At 65.2% G+C, this 23,425-nt stretch overlaps 1 protein-coding gene across 1 annotated transcript in view; it reads left to right on the top strand.

Annotated features, from left to right (window-relative positions):
* The window catches only part of LOC147647423 (MAP/microtubule affinity-regulating kinase 4-like), a 33,179-nt gene extending 11,233 nt beyond the window's left edge, over positions 1-21,946 (top strand). The window contains exons 7-19 of the mRNA XM_086872032.1: positions 1,095-1,151; positions 2,866-3,102; positions 5,700-5,819; positions 7,735-7,834; positions 7,910-8,019; positions 10,036-10,183; positions 12,243-12,481; positions 13,541-13,641; positions 15,675-16,358; positions 16,437-16,700; positions 19,320-19,399; positions 21,666-21,710; positions 21,803-21,946. Coding sequence (XP_086728158.1) covers positions 1,095-1,151; positions 2,866-3,102; positions 5,700-5,819; positions 7,735-7,834; positions 7,910-8,019; positions 10,036-10,183; positions 12,243-12,481; positions 13,541-13,641; positions 15,675-16,358; positions 16,437-16,700; positions 19,320-19,399; positions 21,666-21,710; positions 21,803-21,867 — 2,250 coding nt within the window. The 3' untranslated portion in view covers positions 21,868-21,946. The remainder of the gene's footprint in view (positions 1-1,094; positions 1,152-2,865; positions 3,103-5,699; positions 5,820-7,734; positions 7,835-7,909; positions 8,020-10,035; positions 10,184-12,242; positions 12,482-13,540; positions 13,642-15,674; positions 16,359-16,436; positions 16,701-19,319; positions 19,400-21,665; positions 21,711-21,802) is intronic.
* The last annotated feature ends 1,479 nt before the right edge of the window (positions 21,947-23,425 follow it).

Raw genomic sequence — 23,425 nt, 5'->3', positions numbered from 1 at the left:
GTGTTGGTGACACTGGGGACACGGCAGGGGGTGTTGGTGACACTGGGGGTGTTGGTGACATTGGGGGGTGTTGGTGACATTGGGGAGGTGTTGGGGACATTGGGGGGTGTTGGGGACATTGGGGACACAGCAGGGGGTGTTGGTGACATTGGGGGGTGTTGGGGACATTGGGGACACAGCAGGGGGTATTGGTGACACTGGGGGTGTTGGTGACATTGGGGAGGTGTTGGTGACTTTGGGGACACAGTAGGGGGTGTTGGTGACACTGGGGACACAGCAGGGGGCGTTGGTGACACTGGGGGGGGTTGGTGACACTGGGGACACGGCAGGGGGTGTTGGTGACACTGGGGGGGGTTGGTGACACTGGGGACACGGCAGGGGGTGTTGGTGACACTGGGGACATGGCAGGGGGTGTTGGTGGCACTGGGGGGGGTTGGTGACACTGGGGACACGGCAGGGGGTGTTGGTGACACTGGGGGGGGTTGGTGGCACTGGGGACACAGCAGGGGGTGTTGGTGACACTGGGGGGGGTTGGTGACATTGGGGACACGGCAGGGGGTGTTGGTGGCACTGGGGACATGGCAGGGGGTGTTGGTGACACTGGGGGGTGTTGGTGGCACTGGGGACACAGCAGGGGGTGTTGGTGACACTGGGGGGGGTTGGTGACATTGGGGACACGGCAGGGGGTGTTGGTGGCACTGGGGACATGGCAGGGGGTGTTGGTGACACTGGGGGGTGTTGGTGACACTGGGGACACGGCAGGGGGTGTTGGTGGCACTGGGGACACGGCAGGGGGTGTTGGTGACACTGGGGGGGTGTTGGTGGCACTGGGGACACGGCAGGGGGTGTTGGTGACACTGGGGGGTGTTGGTGGCACTGGGGACAGGGCAGGGGGTGTTGGTGGCACTGGGGACACGGCAGGGGGTGCTGGTGACACTGGGGGTGTTGGTGACACTGGGGACACGGCAGGGGGTGTTGGTGACACTGGGGGGTGTTGGTGGCACTGGGGACACGGCAGGGGGTGTTGGTGGCACTGGGGACACGGCAGGGGGTGTTGGTGACACGGCAGTGACAGTGTCCCCTCGTGTCCCCAGATCGTCTCGGCCGTGCACTACTGCCACCAGAAGAACATCGTGCACAGGGACCTCAAGGTGGGACACGGGGAGGGGACACGGGGAGGGGACACGGGGAGGGGACACGGGGGGTGGCACTGCCTGGGGGGGGGGGGAGTGAGGTCCTGGTGTCCGTCCTGGTGTCCGTCTGTCCATCCTGGTGTCCGTCCTGGTGTCCCTCTGACCATCCTGGTGTCCCTGTGTCCGTCCCTGTGTCCATCCTGCTGTCCATCCTGGTGTCCGTGTGTCCATCCGTGTGTCCGTCTGTCCATCCCGGTGTCCATCCCGGTGTCCATCCTGGTGTCCTTGTCCTGGTGTCACTGTGTCCATCCCGCTGTCCCCTTGTCCATCCCGGTGTGTATCCATCTGTCCATCCCAGTGTCCGTGTGTCCATCCCGGTGTCTGTCCTGGTGTCCGTCCTGCTGTCTGTGTGTCTATCCTGGTGTGTGTCCGTCTGTCCATCCTGGTGTCCATCCCTGTGTCCTGGGGTCCATCCCTGTGTCCATCCCCGTGTCCATCCCTGTGTCCGTGTGTCCATCCCAGTGTCCATCCTGGTGTCCATCCCAGTGTCCATCCCTGTGTCCATCCTGGTGTCCGTGTGTCCATCCCCGTGTCCATCCCTGTGTCCATCCTGGTGTCCCTGTGTCCATCCCCGTGTCCATCCCCGTGTCCATGTGTCCATCCCTGTGTCCATCCCTGTGTCCATCCCAGTGTCCATCCCCGTGTCCATCCTGGTGTCCGTGTGTCCGTCCTGGTGTCCCTGTGTCCATCCCCGTGTCCATCCTGGTGTCCATGTGTCCATCCCTGTGTCCATCCCAGTGTCCCTCACCCACTGTCCCCGTGTCCATCCCGGTGTCCGTGTCCTGGTGGCCCTGTCCCTGTCCTGTCTCTCTGGCAGTGTCCCCTCTGATGTCACCACCCATGTCCCCACAATGTCCCCACTGATGTCCCCGTGGCCCCACCCATGTCCCTGTCCCCACCAATGTCCTGATGTCCCCACCATGTCCCCACCATGTCCCCACCAATGTCCTGATGTCCCTACTGATGTCCCCACCGATGTCCTGATGTCCCCACTGACGTCCCCACGATGTCCCCATGTCTCTACCGATGCCCCCACCATGTCCCCGTGTCCCCACAATGTCCCCACGATGTCCCCATGATATCCCCATGTCCCCATGATGTCCCCATGACGTCCCCACCATGTCCCCACCATGTCCCCACCATGTCCCCACAATGTCCCCACAATGTCCCCATGATATCCCCATGTCCCCATGATGTCCCCATGTCCCTACCACGTCCCCACCACGTCCCCACCATATCCCCACCATGTCCCCACCATATCCCCACGTCCCCACGACGTCCCCACGACGTCCCCACGACGTCCCCACCATGTCCCCATGTCCCCACCATGTCCCCCCGATGTCCCCATTGATATCCCTGTGTCCCCACCATGTCCCCACGACGTCCCCACGACGTCCCCACCATGTCCCCATGTCCCCCCGATGTCCCCATTGATATCCCCATGTCCCCACAATGTCCCCACCTCCCCACCGATGTCCCCATGTCCCCATGACGTCCCCATGACGTCCCCCCCATGTCCCCATTGATATCCCCATGTCCCCATGATGTCCCCACGACGTCCCCCCGATGTCCCCATAGATATCCCCATGTCCCCCCCATGTCCCCACAATGTCCCCACAATGTCCCCACCATGTCCCCACCATGTCCCCACCATGTCCCCCGGTGTCCCCAGGCCGAGAACCTGCTGCTGGACGCGGACGCCAACATCAAGATCGCGGATTTTGGGTTCAGTAACGAGTTCTGCCGCGGCTCCAAGCTGGACACGTTCTGCGGGTCACCGCCCTACGCCGCCCCCGAGCTCTTCCAGGGCAAGAAGTACGACGGGCCCGAGGTGGACATCTGGAGCCTGGGGGTCATCCTGTACACGCTGGTCAGCGGCTCGCTGCCCTTCGATGGACACAACCTCAAGGTGACTGAGCCCCCTGGGGTCACCCTGAACGTCCTGGGGACACCCTGGGGTCACTCTGAATCCCCTGGGGTCACCCTGGGGTCACCCTGGGGTGGACATCTGGAGCCTGGGGGTCATCCTGTACACGCTGGTCAGCGGCTCGCTGCCCTTCGATGGACACAACCTCAAGGTGACTGAGCCCCCTGGGGTCACCCTGAACGTCCTGGGGACACCCTGGGGTCACTCTGAATCCCCTGGGGTCACCCTGGGGTCACCCTGGGGTGGACATCTGGAGCCTGGGGGTCATCCTGTACACGCTGGTCAGCGGCTCACTGCCCTTCGATGGACACAACCTCAAGGTGACTGAGCCCCCTGGGGTCACCCTGGGGTCACCCTGAATGTCCTGGGGTCACCCTGAATGTCCTGGGGTCACCCTCGGGTCACCCTGGGGTGGACATCTGGAGCCTGGGGGTCATCCTGTACACGCTGGTCAGCGGCTCGCTGCCCTTCGATGGACACAACCTCAAGGTGACTGAGCCCCCTGGGGTCACCCTGGGGTCACTCTGAATGTCCTGGGGTCACCCTGGGGTGGACATCTGGAGCCTGGGGGTCATCCTGTACACGCTGGTCAGCGGCTCGCTGCCCTTCGATGGACACAACCTCAAGGTGACTGAGCCCCCTGGGGTCACCCTGAATGTCCTGGGGACACCCTGGGGTCACCCTGGGGTCACCCTGAACGTCCTGGGGTCACTCTGAATCTCCTGGGGTCACCCTGGGGTCACTCTGAATCCCCTGGGGTCACCCTGGGGTCACCCTGAACATCCTGAGGTCACCCTGGGGTCACTCTGAATGTCCTGGGGACACCCTGGAGTCACCCTGAACATCCTGAGGTCACCCTGGGGTCACTCTGAACGCCCTGGGGTCACCCTGGGGTCACCCTGAATGTCCTGGGGACACTCTGGGGTCACTCTGAACATCCTGGGGTCACCCTGAACTTCCTGGGGACGCTCTGAACCTTCTGGGATCACCCTGGGGTCACCCTGAACGTCCTGGGCTCACCCTGAGCCCCCTGGGGTCACCCTGAATGTCCTGGGGTCACCCTGAGCCCCTGGCCAGCGGTCACCACCCCCTGAGGGGCAGGAGTCACCGTTATGGTCACCTGCTGTCACCTGCTGTCACCTCCAGGAGCCTCAGGGCCACCACAGCGTCCCCTCCCCCCTTGTGTCCCCTCGGTGCCCCCCACCCCAAATCCCCCTGACCCCGAGTGACCCCAGGTGACCCCAGGTGACCGCAGAAGCCCCCCAGGTGCCCCCAGATGATGTCAGGTGTGTCCCCAGGTGTCCCCTGGTGATCTCAGGTGACCCCAGGTGCCCCCAGGTGTCCCCAGAAGCCCCCCAGGTGATGTCAGGTGTCCCCAGGTGTCCCCAGGTGATGTCAGGTGACCCCAGGTGCCCCCCAGGTGTGTATCCAGATGCCCGCAGGTGTCCCCAGCTGCCCCCAGAAGCCCCCAGGTGTCCCCAGGTGACGGTGGTGTCCCCCAGGTGTCCCCAGGTGATCTCAGGTGCCCTCAGGTGTGTCCCCAGGTGTCCCCAGATGTCCCCAGGTACCCTCAGGTGTGTCCCCAGGTGTCCCCAGGTGATCTCAGGTGCCCTCAGGTGTGTCCCCCAGGTGTCCCCCAGGTGTCCCCCAGGTGTCCCCCAGGTACCCTCAGGTGTGTCCCCAGGTGACTCCAGGTATCCCCAGCTGCCCCCAGGTGTGCCCAGGTGTCCCCAGCTGTCCCCAGGTATCCCCAGGTATCCCCAGGTGCCCCCAGGTGTCCCCAGGTGTCCCCAGCTGCCCCCCCCAGGTGTGCCCAGGTGTACCCCAGGTATCCCCAGGGTGTCCCCAGCTGTCCCCAGGTGCCTCCAGCTGTCCCCAGGTGCCCCCAGCTGTCCCCGGGTGTCCCCAGGTGCCCCCAGGTGACGCCAGGTGTCCCCAGGTGTCCCCAGAAGCCCCCCCCAGGTGTCCCCAGGTGTCCCCAGGTGTCCCCAGGTGCCCCCAGGTGACGCCAGGTGTCCCCAGGTGTCCCCAGAAGCCCCCCCCAGGTGTCCCCAGGCCCCCCCAGGTGTCCCCAGGTGCCCCCAGGTGTCCCCAGCTGCCCCCAGAAGCCCCCCCAGGTGCCCCCAGGTGTCCCCAGGTGCCCCCAGGCCCCCCCAGGCCCCCCCAGCTGCCCCCAGGTGTCCCCAGGTGTCCCCAGGCCCCCCCAGGTGTCCCCAGGCCCCCCCAGGTGACGCCAGGTGCCCCCAGGCCCCCCCAGGCCCCCCCAGCTGTCCCCAGGTGTCCCCAGGTGTCCCCAGGCCCCCCCAGGCCCCCCCAGGTGCCCCCAGGCCCCCCCAGGTGCCCCCAGGTGTCCCCAGAAGCCCCCCCCAGGTGTCCCCAGGTGCCCCCAGGTGTCCCCAGGCCCCCCCAGGTGTCCCCAGGCCCCCCCAGGTGTCCCCAGGTGTCCCCAGGCCCCCCCAGGCCCCCCCAGGCCCCCCCAGGTGTCCCCAGGTGCCCCCAGGTGTCCCCAGGCGCCCCCAGGCCCCCCCAGGTGTCCCCAGGTGTCCCCAGGTGCCCCCAGGTGACCCAGGTGTCGGCAGGAGCTGCGGGAGCGCGTCCTGCGGGGGAAGTACCGCGTCCCGTTCTACATGTCCACGGACTGCGAGAACATCCTGCGCCGCTTCCTGGTGCTCAACCCCGCCAAGCGCTGCACCCTCGAGGTCCGGGGGTCCGGGGGGGGTCCTGGGGGGCCTGGGGGGTCCCGGGGGGGGTCCTGGGGGGGCTTGGGGGGTCCCGGGGGGGGTCCTGGGGGGGCTTGGGGGGTCCTGGGGGGGGTCCTGGGGGGGCTGGGGGGGGGCTTGGGGGGGTCCTGGAGGTCTCGGGGGTCCTGGGGGTCGGGTCTGGGGGGGCCTTGGGGGGGTCTTGGGGGTCTCAGGGGGTCCTGGGGGGGTCTGGGGGGGCTTGGGGGGTCCTGGGGGGGGGTCCTGGGGGGGTCTGGGGGGGCTTGGGGGGTCCTGGGGGGAGAGTCTTGGGGGGGTCCTGGGGGGCTTGGGGGGTCCTGGGGGGGTCTGGGGGGGCTTGGGGGGTCTTGGGGGTCTCAGGGTGTCCTGGGGGGGGGGTCCTGGGGGGGTCTTGGGGGTCTCAGGGTGTCCTGGGGGGGGGGGGGGTTTTGGGGAGTCCTGGGAAGGGTTTGGGGGCGCCTGGGGGGGTCCTGGGGGGTCTTGGGGGGCTTGGGGGGTGCTTGGGAGGTCCTTGGGGGGTCCTGGGGGTGCTTGGGGGGTCCTGGGGGTGTCCTCAGGGGGCTTGGAGGGGTCCTGGGGGGGGCTTGGGGGGTCCTGGGGGGCGTTCTGGGGGGGCTTGGGGGTGGCTTGGAGGGTCCTTGGGGGATCCTGGGGGGGTCCTGGGGGGGTTCTGGGGGAGCTCAGGGGGAGCTTGGGAGGCCCCTGGGGGGTCCTGGGGGTGCTTGGAGGGGCCCTGGGGGGGTCCTGGGGGGGGGCATGGAGAGTCCTTGGGGGGTCCTGGGGGGGGCTTGGGGGACCTGGGGGGGTCCTGGGGGGGGCCTGGGGAGGGTTTGGGGGTCCTGGGGGGTTCTGGGGGGTTCTGGAGGGGCTTGGGGGGTGCTTGGGGGGCCTGGGGGGTCCTGGTGGTGCTCGGGGGGTCCTGGAGGGGTCCTGGGGGGGCTCGGGGGGGGCGTGGGGGGTCCTTGGGGGGTTCTTGGGTGGCTTAGGGGGCGCTTGGGGGGGCCTGGGGGGCTCCTGAGGGGTCCCATGAGAGGTTTTGGGTCGGTTTTGAGAGGTTTTGGGGCGGTTTTGGGGCGGTTTTGAGAGGTTTTGAGAGGTTTTGGGGTGGTTTTGAGAGGTTTTGAGAGGTTTTGGGGTGGTTTTGGGGCGGTTTTGAGAGGTTTTGGGGCGGTTTTGAGAGGTTTTGGGGCGGTTTTGAGAGGTTTTGGGTCGGTTTTGAGAGGTTTTGGGTCGGTTTTGAGAGGTTTTGGGGTGGTTTTGAGAGGTTTTGGGGCGGTTTTGAGAGGTTTTGGGTCGGTTTTGAGAGGTTTTGGGGTGGTTTTGAGAGGTTTTGGGGTGGTTTTGAGAGGTTTTGGGGCGGTTTTGAGAGGTTTTGGATCGGTTTTGAGAGGTTTTGGGTCGGTTTTGAGAGGTTTTGGGTCGGTTTTGAGAGGTTTTGGGTCGGTTTTGAGAGGTTTTGGGTCGGTTTTGAGAGGTTTTGGGGCAGTTTTGTGGGGTTTTGAGAGGTTTTGGGGTGGATTTGAGAGGTTTTGGGGTGGTTTTGAGAGGTTTTGGGGTGGTTTTGAGAGGTTTTGGGTCGGTTTTGAGAGGTTTTGGGGTGGTTTTGAGAGGTTTTGGGTCGGTTTTGAGAGGTTTTGGGGTGGTTTTGAGAGGTTTTGGGTCGGTTTTGAGAGGTTTTGGGGTGGTTTTGAGAGGTTTTGTGTCGGTTTTGAGAGGTTTTGGGGCGGTTTTGAGAGGTTTTGGGGCGGTCTCTGTGGTTTTGTGATGTCCCACAAAGGATCTGGGAGGTCCTGAAAGCTCCTCGGGGTTTTTTGGGGAGATCTGGGGACGTCCCACGTCCCACCCAGCGCCACCCCCGCTGTCCCACTGATGTCCCCACGTGTCCCCACTCCAGCAAATCATGAAGGACAAATGGATCAACATCGGCTACGAGGGGGACGAGCTGACGCCCTACACGGAGCCCCAGGAGGACTTTGGGGACACCAAACGCATCGGTGAGGGACCTTGGGGACGCTGGGGACAGCGGCGGGGGCGTGGCCGGCGCGGTGACAGCCCCGGCGTGTCCCCAGAGGTGATGGTGGGCATGGGCTACACGAGGGAGGAGATCAAGGAGGCCCTGAGCACGCACAAGTACAACGAGGTGACGGCCACCTACCTGCTGCTGGGGCGGCGCGGAGAGGTGGGTGACACCGGGGGACACTGGGGACACTGGGGACATTGGGGGGTCAGGGGGACATTGGGGACATTGGGGACATTGGGGATACAGCCACCTACCTGCTGCTGGGGCGGCGCGGAGAGGTGGGTGACACCTGGGGACACTGGGGACACTGGGGACACCTGGGGACACTGGGGACATTGGGGACATTGGGGACACTGGGGATACTGGGGACATTGGGGACATTGGGGACACAGCCACCTACCTGCTGCTGGGGCGGCGCGGAGAGGTGGGTGACACCGGGGGACACTGGGGACATTGGGGACATCGGGGACACTGGGGACATTGGGGACATTGGGGACACAGCCACCTACCTGCTGCTGGGGCGGCGCGGAGAGGTGGGTGACACCGGGGGGACATTGGGGACACTGAGGGACATTGGGGACACTGGAGACATTGGGGACATTGGGGACACTGGGGACATTGGGGACACTGGGGACATTGGGGACACTGGGGACATCGGGGACATTGGGGACACTGGAGACACTGGGGACACTGGAGACACTGGGGACACCAGGGGTGTGGGGGGGATTGGGGACACTGGGGACATTGGGGACACTGAGGGACATTGGGGACATTGGGACACTGGGGACATTGGGGACACTGGGGACATTGGGGACACCAGGGGTGTGGGGGGGACTGGGGACACTGGGGACACTGGGGACATTGGGGACATTGGGGACACTGGGGACACTGGGGACATTGGGGACACTGGGGGACACTGGGGACATTGGGGACATTGGGGACACTGGGGACATTGGGGACACTGGGGACATCGGGGACACTGGGGACATTGGGGACATTGGGGACATTGGGGACACTGGGGACATTGGGGACACCAGGGGCATGGGGGGGATTGGGGACACTGGGGACACTGGGGACATTGGGGACATGGGGGACACGGCCACCCTGCTGCTGGGGTGGGTTGGGGAGGTGGGGGACACTGAGGGGACATTGGGGACACTGAGGGGACACTGAGGGGACATTGGGGGGATTGGGAACATTTGGGGGTTGGGGACCTTGAGGGGATATTGGGGACGCTGGGGTTGTTGATGGCCTTGTGATCTTGGGGACACCCCGAGGGTGGCAGGGGTGGCTCTGGTGACACTGTGACCCTGGTGACACTGTGACCCTGGTGACATTGGTGACACTGTGACCCTGGGGACACTGTGACCCTGAGGACAGCCCGAGAGTGGCAGTGCTCTGTCCCTGGGGACACTGGTGACACTGTGACCCTGGTGACACTGTGACCCTGGTGACAGCCCGAGGGTGGCAGTGACACTGTGACCCTGGTGACACTGTGACCCTGGTGACACTGGTGACACTGTGACCCTGAGGACAGCCCGAGAGTGGCAGTGCTCTGTCCCTGGGGACACTGGTGACACTGTGACCCTGGTGACAGCCCGAGGGTGGCAGTGCTCTGTCCCTGGTGACCCTGGTGACACTGTGACCCTGGTGACAGCCCGAGGGTGGCAGTGACACTGTGACCCTGGTGACACTGTGACCCTGGTGACACTGTGACCCTGGTGACAGCCCGAGGGTGGCAGTGCTCTGTCCCTGGGGACACTGTGACCCTGGTGACACTGGTGACACTGTGACCCTGGTGACAGCCCGAGGGTGGCAGTGACACTGTGACCCTGGTGACACTGTGACCCTGGTGACAGCCCGAGGGTGGCAGTGACACTGTGACCCTGGTGACACTGTGACCCTGGTGACAGCCCGAGGGTGGCAGTGACACTGTGACCCTGGTGACACTGTGACCCTGGTGACAGCCCGAGGGTGGCAGTGACACTGTGACATTGGTGACACTGTGACCCTGGTGACATTGGTGACACTGTGACCCTGGTGACCCTGGTGACACTGTGACCCTGGTGACACTGTGACCCTGGTGACAGCCCGAGGGTGGCAGTGCTCTGTCCCTGGGGACACTGTGACCCTGGTGACACTGTGACCCTGGTGACACTGTGACCCTGGTGACAGCCCGAGGGTGGCAGTGCTCTGTCCCTGTCACGGCTGCGGGGCCCGGCCGAGGCCCCCAACGGTGCCACCAAGTCGGGGACGTCGGGGACCCACGGGAAGGGACAGCGCGGGGGGGGCCACCACCGGCAACGGCGACACAGCGACTTCTGTGAGTGACACTGGGGACACTGGGGACACTGGGGACACAGCGACTTCTGTGAGTGACACTGGGGACACTGGGGACACACGGGGACACTGGGGGACACTGGGGACACTGGGGACACTGGGGGGACACAGCGACTTCTGTGAGTGACACTGGGAACATTGGGGACACTGGGGAACACTGGGGGACACAGCGACTTCTGTGAGTGACACTGGGGACACTGGGGGGACATTGGGGACACTGGGGGACACTGGGGGACACTGGGGGGCATTGGGGACACTGGGGACACTGGGGGACACGGGACACTGGGGGACACTGGGGGACACTGGGGACACTGGGGACACTGGGGGACACTGGGGACACTGGGGACACTGGGGGGACATTGGGGACACTGGGGACACTGGGGACACTGGGGGACATTGGGGGGACACAGCGACTTCTGTGAGTGACACTGGGAACATTGGGGACACTGGGGAACACTGGGGACATTGGGGACACTGGGGAACACTGGGGACATTGGGGGGACACTGGGGACACTGGGGACACTGGGGGGACACAGTGACTTCTGTGAGGGACACTGGGGGGGACACTGGGGACACTGGGGACATTGGGGGGACACTGGGGACACTGGGGGACACTGGGGACACTGGGGGGACACAGTGACTTCTGTGAGTGACAATGGGCACACTGGGGACACTGGGGGGACACTGGGGACACTGGGGGGACACAGCGACTTCTGTGAGTGACACTGGGGACACTGGGGACACTGGGGACACTGGGGACACAGCGACTTCTGTGAGTGACACTGGGGACACTGGGGACACTGGGGACACAGCGACTTCTGTGAGTGACACTGGGGACACTGGGGGGACACTGGGGACACTGGGGACACTGGGGGACACTGGGGGACATTGGGGGGACACAGTGACTTCTGTGAGTGACAATGGGGACATTGGGAGGACGTTGGGGACACTGGGGGACATTGGGGGGACACAGCGACTTCTGTGAGTGACACTGGGGACCCACCCTGACCCCCCCATTGTCCCCCTGTGTCCCCCCAATTGTCCCCCCATTGTCCCCATTGTCTCCTCCATGTCCCCCCATTGTTGTTCCCCCCCCGTGTCCCCCCATGTCTTCATTTTCCCCCCATTGTCCCCCCATTGTCCCCCCATGTCCCCCCATTGTCCCCATTGTCCCCATTGTACCCCCCATTGTCCCCCCATGTCCCCCCATTGTCCCCATTGTCCCCATTGTCCCCCCATTGTCCCCCCATTGTCCCCATGTCCGCATTGTCCCCATGTCCCCATTTCCCCCCTGACCCCTCGGTGTCCCCCATTGTCCCCACTGTCCCCATGTCCCCATTGTCCCCATGTCCCCCCCATGTCCCCCCCATGTCCCCGTTGTCCCCATGTCCCCATTGTCCCCCCCCATGTCCCCACTGTCCCCCCATGTCCCCCCCATGTCCCCCCCATGTCCCCCCTGTCCCCTCACTGTCCCCACTGTCCCCCCCATGTCCCCGCTGTCCCCTCGGTGTCCCCATTGTCCCCATTGTCCCCACTGTCCCCATGTCCCCATTGTCCCCTCACTGTCCCCACTGTCCCCCCCATGTCCCCGCTGTCCCCTCGGTGTCCCCACTGTCCCCATTGTCCCCTCACTGTCCCCACTGTCCCCCCCATGTCCCCCCTGTCCCCTCGGTGTCCCCATTGTCCCCTCACTGTCCCCACTGTCCCCCCCATGTCCCCCCTGTCCCCTCGGTGTCCCCATTGTCCCCTTACTGTCCCCACTGTCCCCCCCATGTCCCCCGCATTGTCTCCATTGTCCCCTCACTGTCCCCACTGTCCCCCCCATGTCCCCGCTGTCCCCTTGGTGTCCCCATTGTCCCCTCACTGTCCCCACTGTCCCCATTGTCCCCTCACTGTCCCCACTGTCCCCCCCATGTCCCCATTGTCCCCTCACTGTCCCCACTGTCCCCCCCATGTCCCCGCTGTCCCCTCGGTGTCCCCATTGTCCCCTCACTGTCCCCACTGTCCCCATTGTCCCCTCACTGTCCCCACTGTCCCCCCAGGTGGCCCCACGCCCACCCCGGCGCCCCCCAAGCGCAGCCCCACCAGCGCCGGCGCCTCGGAGCTGCGGGAGGGGCCGGGGGTCGCTCCCCCCCCCCGGCGGGGCAGCGGCGGCACCGGGGGGGTCCCGGGGGGGTCCCGGGGGGGTCCCGGGGCCGCGCCCCCCCCCTCCAGCCCCTTGGTCAGCAGCGCCCACAACCCCAACAAGGCCGAGATCCCCGAGAGGCACCCGGACAGCGCGGTGGGCACCGGGGAAATGTGGGGCTGGGGGCTTCGGGGGGGGCTGGGGGGGAAATGTGGGGCTGGGGGCTTCGGGGGGGGAATGTGGGGATGGGGGCTTCGGGGGGGGGAATGTGGGCCTGGGGGCTCGAAATGAGGGGCTGGGGGCTTCAGGTGGGTCTGGGGTCTCTATGTGGGTCTGAGGACTCTATGGGGGTCTGGGTGTGGGTCTGGGGTCTCTCTGTGGGTCTGGGGTCTCTGTGGGTCTGGGGTCTCTATATGGGTCTGGGGTCTCTCTGTGGGTCTGGGGTCTCTGTGGGTCTGGGGTCGTGACCCCCCGCTGCCCCCTCCCCAGCCCCACGTGCCCCCCAGCGTGATGGGCCGCAGGAACACGTTCTGTGGGTCTGGGGTCTCTATATGGGTCTGGGGTCGTGACCCCCCGCTGCCCCCTCCCCAGCCCCACGAGCCCCCCAGCGTGATGGGCCGCAGGAACACGTTCTGTGGGTCTGGGGTCTCTATATGGGTCTGGGGTCTCTATATGGGTCTGGGGTCTCTCTGTGGGTCTGGGGTCTCTATATGGGTCTGGGGTCTCTATATGGGTCTGGGGTCGTGACCCCCCCCCCCGCTGCCCCCTCCCCAGCCCCACGTGCCCCCCAGCGTGATGGGCCGCAGGAACACGTTCTGTGGGTCTGGGGTCTCTATGGGGGTCTCTATATGGGTCTGGGGTCTCTCTGTGTGGGTCTGGGGTCTCTGTGGGTCTGGGGTCTCTCTATATGGGTCTGGGGTCTCTCTGTGTGGGTCTGGGGTCTCTATATGGGTCTGGGGTCTCTATATGGGTCTGGGGTCTCTGTATGGGTCTGGGGTCGTGACCCCCCCCCCCCCGCTGCCCCCTCCCCAGCCCCACGTGCCCCCCAGCGTGATGGGCCGCAGGAACACGTTCTGTGGGTCTGGGGTCTCTCTGTGGGTCTGGGGTCTCTATGGGGGTCTGGGGTCTCTATTTGGGTCTGGGGTCTCTCTGTGGGTCTGGGGTCTCTATATGGGTCTGGGGTCGTGACCCCCCCCCCCGCTGCCCCCTCCCCAGCCCCACGTTCCCCCCAGCGTGATGGGCCGCAGGAACACGTTCGTGTGCTCGGAGCGCCCGGGGGGAGAGCGGCACCTGCTGCTGCCCAACGGCAAGGACAGGTGAGACCCCTCCCCAAATTAAATACACACCTGGGACCCCTCCCCAAATACACCTGAGACCCCTCCCCAAATACACCTGAGACCCCTCCCCAAAATAAATACACACTTTGGACCCCTCCCCAAATACACACACACACACCTTGGGGAGAGCGCCACCTGCTGCTGCCCAACGGCAAGGACAGGTGAGACCCCTCCCCAAATTAAATACACACCTGGGACCCCTCCCCAAATTAAATATACACCTGGGACCCCTCCCCAAATACACCTGAGACCCCTCCCCAAATACACCTGAGACCCCTCCCCAAATTAAATATACACCTGGGACCCCTCCCCAAATACACACACACACCTGGGGGAGAGCGGCACCTGCTGCTGCCCAACGGCAAGGACAGGTGAGACCCCTCCCCAAATTAAATACACACCTGGGACCCCTCCCCAAATACACCTGAGACCCCTCCCCAAATTAAATACACACCTGGGACCCCTCCCCAAATACACCTGAGACCCCTCCCCAAATACACACACACACACCTCAGGGAGAGCGGCACCTGCTGCTGCCCAACGGCAAGGACAGGTGAGACCCCTCCCCAAATTAAATACACACTTGGGACCCCTCCCCAAAATAAATACACACCTGGGACCCCTCCCCAAATACACCTGAGACCCCTCCCCAAATACACACACACACCTCAGGGAGAGCGCCACCTGCTGCTGCCCAACGGCAAGGACAGGTGAGACCCCTCCCCAAATTAAATACACACCTGAGACCCCTCCCCAAAATACACCTGAGACCCCTCCCCAAGTTAAATACAGACCTGGGACCCCTCCCCAAATACACCTGAGACCCCTCCCCAAATACACCTGAGACCTCTCCCCAAATACACCTGAGACCCCTCCCCAAATTAAATACACACCTGGGACCCCTCCCCAAATACACCTGAGACCCCTCCCCAAATTAAATACACACCTGGGACCCCTCCCCAAATACACCTGAGACCCCTCCCCAAATTAAATACACACCTGGGACCCCTCCCCAAATACACCTGAGACCCCTCCCCAAATACACCTGAGACCCCTCCCCAAATACACACACACACCTGGGACCCCTCCCCAAATACACCTGAGACCCCTTCCCAAAGCCACCTGTTCCCCCAGTAACACCTGTCCCAGTGCCACCAGTGCCACCAGTGCCACCAGTGCCCGTCCCAGCATGGGGGTGGGGGGATCCCCTGGGGGTCACCTGTGTCACCTGCGTGTCACCTGTGTCATCTGCGTGTCACCTGTGTCACCTGAGTTACCTGTGTCACCTGTGTCACCTGTGTGTCACCTGTGTCACCTGCGTGTCACCTGTGTCACCTGAGTTACCTGTGTCACCTGTGTCTCACATGTGTGTCTCACCTGTGTGTCACTCCGTGTCATTGTGTGTCACCTGGGGGTCACCTGAGTGTCACTGTGTGTCCCCTGATTGTCACCTGTGTCCCCCCCAGCCTGTCGTCCCGGCCGCCGCCGTCCCCCTCCAGCCACTCCCTGGGCGGGGCTCACCTGGGTGTCCCCTGTGTGTCCCCTGTGTGCCCCTGAGTGTCACACCTGTGTCCCCCCTGTGTCACACCTGTGTCACACCTGTGTCCCGTGTCACACCTGTGTCCCCCCTGTGTCACACCTGTGTCACACCTGTGTCCCGTGTCACACCTGTGTCACACCTGTGTCACATCTGTGTCACACCTGTGTCACCCCCATTATGTCATCCCGTCCGCCCCCGTCCCCCTCCAGCCACTCTCTGGGCGGGGCTCACTTGGGTGTCACTGTGTCACACCTGTGTGTCACTGTGTGTCACCTGTGTGTCACTGTGTGTCACCTGTGTCACACCTGTGTCACACCTGTCACACCTGTGTCACACCTGTGTCCCCTGTGTCACACCTGTGTCACACCTGTGTCCCCCCTGTGTCACACCTGTGTCACACCTGAGTGTCACACCTGTGTCACACCTGTCACACCTGAGTGTCACACCTGTGTCACACCTCTGTCACCCCCAGCCTGTCATCCCGGCCGCCGCCGTCCCCCTCCAGCCACTCCCTGGGCGGGGCTCACCTGGCTCACCTGGGTGTCACCTGTGTGTCACTGTGTGTCACCTGTGTCACACCTGTGTCACACCTGTGTCACACCTGTGTCACCCCCAGCCTGTCATCCCGGCCGCCGCCGTCCCCCTCCAGCCACTCCCTGGGCGGGGCTCACCTGGGTGTCACTGTGTCACCTGTGTGTCACCTGTGTGTCACCTGTGTCACACCTGAGTGTCACACCTGTGTCACACCTGTGTCCCCTGTGTCACACCTGTGTCACACCTGTGTCACACCTGTGTCACACCTGTGTCCCCAGCCTGTCATCCCGGCCGCCGCCGTCCCCCTCCAGCCACTCCCTGGGTGGGGCTCACCTGTGTGTCACTGTGTGTCCCTGAGTGTCACACCTGTGTCACACCTGTGTCACACCTGTGTCCCCAGCCTGTCATCCCGGCCGCCGCCGTCCCCCTCCAGCCACTCCCTGGGCGGGGCTCACCTGTGTGTCACTGTGTCACACCTGAGTGTCACACCTGTGTCACACCTGTGTCCCCAGCCTGTCATCCCGGCTGCCGCCGTCCCCCTCCAGCCACTCCCTGGGCGGGGCTCACCTGGCTCACCTGGGTGTCACCTGTGTGTCGCTGTGTGTCACTGTGTCACACCTGAGTGTCACACCTGAGTGTCACACCTGTGTCACACCTGTGTCACACCTGTGTCACACCTGTGTCACACCTGTGTCCCCAGCCTGTCATCCCGGCCGCCGCCGTCCCCCTCCAGCCACTCCCTGGGCGGGGCTCACCTGGCTCACCTGGCCCGGGGCTGCTCCGCCCGCAGCACCTTCCACGGCGGTGGGGGAGGGGCCGGGGGGGGGTCCCGGGAGCGCCGTGGGGGAGGGGCGGCGGGTGCCCCTCCCCCCGCCTCGCCCCCCCCCGCCCCCGCCGCCGCCTCCCCCCGGCCCCGCCCCACGGCCACGCTGCTGAGCAAGATCACCTCCAAACTGAGCCGCAGGTGAGCGCACCTGGGCACACCTGGGCACACCTGGGCACACCTGGGCACACCTGGGCACACCTGGGCACACCTGGGGGGCACCTGGGCACACCTGGGCACACCTGGGCACACCTGGGCACACCTGGGGGGTTCAACCTCACCTGGGGGCACCTGGGCACACCTGGGGGGCACCTGGGGGGCACCTGGGCACGCACCTGGGCACACCTGGGCACACCTGGGGCACACCTGGGCACACCTGGGCACACCTGGGCACGCACCTGGGCACACCTGGGGGGTTCAACCTCACCTGGGCACACCTGGGCACACCTGGGGGGCACCTGGGCACACCTGGGCACACCTGGGGGGTTCAACCTCACCTGGGGGCACCTGGGGGGTTCAACCTCACCTGGGGGCACCTGGGGGGTTCAACCTCACCTGGGCACACCTGGGCACACCTGGGGGGTTCAGCCTCACCTGGGGGCACCTGGGCACACCTGGGGGGCTTGGGGGGCACCTGGGCACACCTGGGCACACCTGGGCACACCTGGGCACACCTGGGCACACCTGGGGGGGCTTGGGGGCACCTGGGCACACCTGGGGGGTTCAACCTCACCTGGGCACACCTGGGCACACCTGGGGGGCACCTGGGCACACCTGGGGGGTTCAACCTCACCTGGGGGCACCTGGGCACACCTGGGGGGCTTGGGGGGCACCTGGGCACACCTGGGGGCACCTGGGGTCTTGGGGGGCACCTGGGGACACCTGGGGGGCACCTGGGCACACCTGGGGGGCTTGGGGGACACCTGGGGGACACCTGGGGGGCTTGGGGGGCACCTGGGGGACACCTGGGGGCATCTGGGGATACCTAGGGGGGCCTTGGGATCACCTGGGCATGTTCAACCTCACCTGGGGGGGTTTGGGGGCACCTGGGGGGGTCCTGGTCCTCCTCAACCTCATCCTGGGGGAGGTTCAGAATCACCTGGGGGGCTTCAACCTCACCTGGGGGTCTTGGGGGGCACCTGGGGGCACCTGGGGGGGCTTCAGCCTCACCTGGGGGGGGTTCAGGATCACCTGGGGGGCACCTGGGGGGGTTCAGGATCACCTGGGGGGCACCTGGGGGGGTTCAGAATCACCTGGGGGGCTTCAGCCTCACCTGGGGGGGGTTCAGGATCACCTGGGGGGCACCTGGGGGGGTTCAGGATCACCTGGGGGGCTTCAACCTCACCTGGGGGACTCGGGATCACCTGGGAGGGTTCGGGATCACCTGGGGGCTCCTCCTCCTCCTCCTCCTCACCTGAGGGGTTCACCCCTTTTCCTGCTCACCTGAACCTTCTTCTTCCTCCTCCCCTGCTCCTCTGGGGCCGTACTCGCGCTCACCTGAGCCTTCCTCCACCTCCTCCTCCTCACCTGAGCCTTCCTCCACCTCCTCCTCCTCACCTGAGCCTTCCACCTCCTCCTCCTCACCTGAGCCTTCCTCCACCTCCTCCTCCTCACCTGAGCCTTCCACCTCCTCCTCCTCCTCACCTGAGCCTTCCACCTCCTCCTCCTCACCTGAGCCTTCCTCCACCTCCTCCTCCTCACCTGAGCCTTCCTCCACCTCCTCCTCCTCACCTGAGCCTTCCTCCACCTCCTCCTCCTCACCTGAGCCTTCCTCCACCTCCTCCTCCTCCTCACCTGAGCCTTCCTCCACCTCCTCCTCCTCCTCACCTGAGCCTTCCTCCACCTCCTCCTCCTCACCTGAGCCTTCCTCCCCCTCCTCCTCCTCCTCACCTGAGCCTTCCTCCCCCTCCTCCTCCTCACCTGAGCCTTCCTCCACCTCCTCCTCCTCCTCCTCACCTGAGCCTTCCTCCACCTCCTCCTCCTCACCTGAGCCTTCCTCCTCCTCCCCCTCCTCCTCCTCACCTGAGCCTTCCTCCTCCTCCTCCTCCTCACCTGAGCCTTCCTCCACCTCCTCCTCCTCACCTGAGCCTTCCTCCTCCTCCTCCTCCTCCTCACCTGAGCCTTCCTCCTCCTCCTCACCTGAGCCTTCCTCCACCTCCTCCTCCTCACCTGAGCCTTCCTCCTCCTCCTCCTCCTCACCTGAGCCTTCCTCCACCTCCTCCTCCTCACCTGAGCCTTCCTCCACCTCCTCCTCCTCCTCCTCACCTGAGCCTTCCTCCTCCTCCTCCTCCTCCTCCTCCTCACCTGAGCCTTCCTCCTCCTCCTCACCTGAGCCTTCCTCCTCCTCCTCCTCCTCCTCCTCACCTGAGCCTTCCTCCTCCTCCTCACCTGAGCCTTCCTCCACCTCCTCCTCCTCACCTGAGCCTTCCTCCTCCTCCTCCTCCTCCTCCTCACCTGAGCCTTCCTCCTCCTCCTCCTCCTTCTCCTCCTCACCTGAGCCTTCCTCCTCCTCCTCACCTGAGCCTTCCTCCTCCTCCTCCTCCTCCTCCTCACCTGAGCCTTCCTCCTCCTCCTCCTCCTCACCTGAGCCTTCCTCCCCCTCCTCCTCCTCCTCACCTGAGCCTTCCTCCTCCTCCTCACCTGAGCCTTCCTCCTCCTCCTCACCTGTGGCCGTTCTCTCTCTCACCTGAGCCTTTCTCCTCCTCCTCCTCCTCCTCACCTGAGCCTTCCTCCTCCTCACCTTGTCCCCGTCTGTTCCAGGGTGTCCCTCGACCCCTCCCGGCGCCAGAGCTCCAATCGCTGCGTCTCGGCCACGCCCGCCCCCGGCGCCACCAAGATCCGTAAGGGACACCTGGGGCACCTGGGGCACCTGGGGCACCTGTCCCAGTGACACCTGGGGCACCTGGGGCACCTGGGACACCTGGGGCACCTGTCCCAGTGACACCTGGGGCACCTGGGGCACCTGGGACACCTGGGACACCTGGGACACCTGGGGCACCTGGGACACCTGGGGCACCTGGGGCACCTGGGACACCTGGGACACCTGGGGCACCTGGGACACCTGGGGCACCTGTCCCAGTGACACCTGGGACACCTGGGACACCTGGGGCAGCTGTGTCACCTGGGACACCTGTTCCAGTGTCACCCGTGTCACCTGGGACACCTGGGGCACCTGGGGCACCTGGGGCACCTGGGGCACCTGGGACACCTGGGACACCTGGGGCACCTGGGACACCTGGGACACCTGGGACACCTGGGACACCTGGGGCACCTGGGGCACCTGGGACACCTGGGGCACCTGTCCCAGTGTCACCTGGGGCACCTGGGACACCTGGGACACCTGGGACACCTGGGACACCTGGGACACCTGGGGCACCTGGGGCACCTGGGACACCTGGGGCACCTGTGTCACCTGGGGCACCCATGTCACCTGTCCCGGTGTCACCTGGGACACCTGGGGCACCTGGGGCACCCATGTCACCCGTGTCTCCTGGGACACCTGGGGCACCCGGGGCACCTGTCCCGGTGACACCTGGGACACCTGTGTCACCTGTCCCAGTGTCACCTGTCCCAGTGTCACCTGTGTCACTGTGTCACCAGTGTCACCTGTCCCAGTGTCACCTGTCCCAGTGTCACCTGTGTCACCTGTCCCAGTGTCACCTGTCCCGGTGTCACCGGTGTCACCTGTGTCACCAGTGTCACCTGTCCCAGTGTCACCTGTCCCAGTGTCACCTGTGTCACCTGTCCCAGTGTCACCTGTCCCGGTGTCACCGGTGTCACCTGTGTCACCAGTGTCACCTGTCCCAGTGTCACCTGTCCCGGTGTCACCTGTGTCACCTGTCCCGGTGTCACCTGTCCCGGTGTCACCTGTGTCACCTGTCCCAGTGTCACCTGTCCCAGTGTCACCTGTCCCGGTGTCACCTGTGTCACCTGTCCCAGTGTCACCTGTCCCGGTGTCACCTGTGTCACCTGTGTCACCTGTCCCGGTGTCACCTGTCCCGGTGTCACCTGTGTCACCTGTCCCAGTGTCACCTGTCCCAGTGTCACCTGTCCCGGTGTCACCGGTGTCACCGGTGTCACCTGTGTCACCAGTGTCACCTGTCCCAGTGTCACCTGTGTCACCTGTGTCACCTGTGTCACCTGTGTCACCTGTCCCAGTGCCACCCCCGTTTCTCTGTCCCTTCTGTCCCTTCTGTCCTTCAGCCTTTGCTGCTGACAGGGGGAATTCGGGGAGATTTTGGGGGGATTTGGGGGGATTTTGGGGGAATTCGGGGAGATTTTGGGGGGATTTGGGGGGATTTTGGGGGGATTTGGGGGGATTTTGGGGGGATTTGGGGGGATTTTGGGGGATTTTGGAGGGAATTTGGGTTGATTTGGGGGGATTTTTGGGGATTTTGGGGCATTTTGGATGGATTTTGGGGGATTTTGGGGAATTTGGGTTGATTTTGGGGGATTTTGGGGGATTTCGGTTGGATTTGGGGTAAATTTTGGGTGGGATTTTGGGTGGATTTGGGTTAAATTTCAGGTGGATTCTGGGTTGATTTTGGCTGGACTTGGGGTGATTTTGTGTGGATTTTGGGGTGATTTTGGGTGAATTTTGGGGTGATTTTGGCTGGATTTTGGGGTGATTTTGTGTGGATTTTGGGGTGATTTTGTGTGGATTTTGGGGTGATTTTGGCTGGATTTTGGGGTGATTTTGGCTGGATCTTGGGGTGAATTTTGGGGTGAATTTTGGGTGGATTTTGGGGTGATTTTGGCTGGATTTTGGGGTGATTTTGGGTGAATTTGGGTGAATTTGGGGTGAATTTTGGGGTGATTTTGTGGGGATTTTGCGGTGATTTTGGCTGGATTTTGGGGTGATTTGGGCTGGATTTTGGGGTGAATTTTGGGTGAATTTTGGGGTGATTTTGGCTGGATTTTGCGGTGATTTTGGCTGGATTTTGGGGTGATTTGGGCTGGATTTTGGGGTGAATTTTGGGGTGATTTTGTGTGGATTTTGGGGTGATTTGGGCTGGATTTTGGGGTGAATTTTGGGGTGATTTTGGGGTGATTTGGGCTGGATTTTGGGGTGTATCTCCCCCCGCTGACCCCCCCGCTGCCCCCCAGGGTCGCAGACGAACCTGCGGGAATCGGGGGACCTGCGCTCACAAGGTGGGTACCGCCCCCTCCCCCCCTCCCCCCTCCCCCCCCGGGCCCGGGGACCCCCCCGGGGGACCCCAGACCCACCTGTCCCCTCCCCCCAGTTGCCATCTACCTGGGGATCAAGCGGAAGCCGCCCCCCGGCTGCTCCGAGGGGGGGGGGCTGTGACGGGGGGGCTCCCCCCGCCCCTCCCCCCCCTCCCCGGGACCCCCCCGGACCCCCCGGGCCGCCCCTCCCCCCCCCCCCCCGCTGCTGGCCCCGCGCGGGGGGGGAGGCACCGGGACCACCGGGAACGCCCGGCTGCGGCTGTAGGGACCCCCGGGACCCCCCCCGGGACCCCCCCGGGACCCCCCGGGACCCCCCCGGGACCCCCCGGACACTCGGAACCGAACCGGGACCCCCCCGGCACCGAACCGGGACCCCCCCGGCACCGAACCGGGACCCCCCCCGGAACTGCACCGGGACCTCCAGAACTGCACCGGGAACCCCCCCGGCACCGAACCGGGACCCCCGGAACTGCACCGGGACCCCCGGAACTGCACCGGGACCCCGGAACTGGATCAGGATCCCCCCCGGAACCGAACCGAGACCCCCAGAGCTGGACCGGGACCCCCGGAACTGGACCGGGACCCCCCCCGGAACTGAACCGAGACCCCCGGAACCGGACCGGGACCCCCGGAACTGCACCGGGAACTCCAGAACCGCACTGGGACCCCCAGAACCGGACCAGAACCGCACTGGGACCCCCAGAACCGGACCAGAACCGCACTGGGACCCCCAGAACCGGACCAGAACCGCACTGGGACCCCCAGAACCGGATCAGAACCATCACGGCCGCAGTTCCCGGGAAACCCCCCCGGGACCCCCAGAACCGGATCTGGACCCCCGGGAACGCCCCCCGGGACCCCCAGAACCGGATCGGGACCCCCGGGAAACCCCCCCGGGACCCCCAGAACTGGATCGGGACCCCCGGGAACGCCCCCCGGGACCCCCAGAACCGAATCGGGACCCCCGGGACCCCCAGAACCGAATCGGGACCCCCGGGAACGCCCCCCGGGACCCCCAGAACCTTCCCGGGGGGAGGGGGGACCCCACTCAACACCTCCGGCAGAACCGGGGACCCCCCCGGGACCCCCCTCCGGAGCCCCCCCGGGACCTCCCCGGAGCCCCCCAAGGGTTCGGCCACCCCGGGACCCCCCCTCAATTTGGGACCAGCGGAACCGGGACCCCCCCGTGGGGACCCCGGGGCGATTTTTTTGGGGGGGGGGTCTCCGGCGGCTCCAGGATTTCGGTGCCAAGATTTTGGGGACCCCCCCTCCCCCGCCCCGCCCCCTCCGGGGGTCCCCGCGTGCCCCTCCCCCCACCTTGTACAGTCTGTAAATACGGCCCTGGGCCCCCCCCAGCCCCCCCGCCGCGACCCCTCCCCATTTTTAAGTTATTCCTGCCCCGATCTGTCCCCCCCGACCCGACCCCCCCCAAAATAAACATAGGGACCCCCACCCCTGTGTGTGTGCGGGGGGGCGGGGGGGTTTGGGGACCCCGTGGGAAGGGGGGGGGGAGGGGGGGGTTTTGGGGTCCCCATGGGAAGGGGGGGGGAGGGGGGGGGGTTTGGGGACCCCGTGGGGGGTGCGGGGGGGTTTTGGTGGGGGGGCGTTTGGGGTCCCCGTGGTGGGGGGGGATCGGGGGGGGAGGGGGGGGGTTTGGGGTCCCCGTGGGGTTGCGGGGG

The sequence above is a fragment of the Cyanistes caeruleus genome, chromosome 38 (assembly GCF_971803275.1).
Source record: "Cyanistes caeruleus chromosome 38, bCyaCae1.hap1.1, whole genome shotgun sequence".
NCBI lineage: Eukaryota > Metazoa > Chordata > Aves > Passeriformes > Paridae > Cyanistes > Cyanistes caeruleus.
This window is presented reverse-complemented; position numbering and strand designations above follow the sequence as displayed.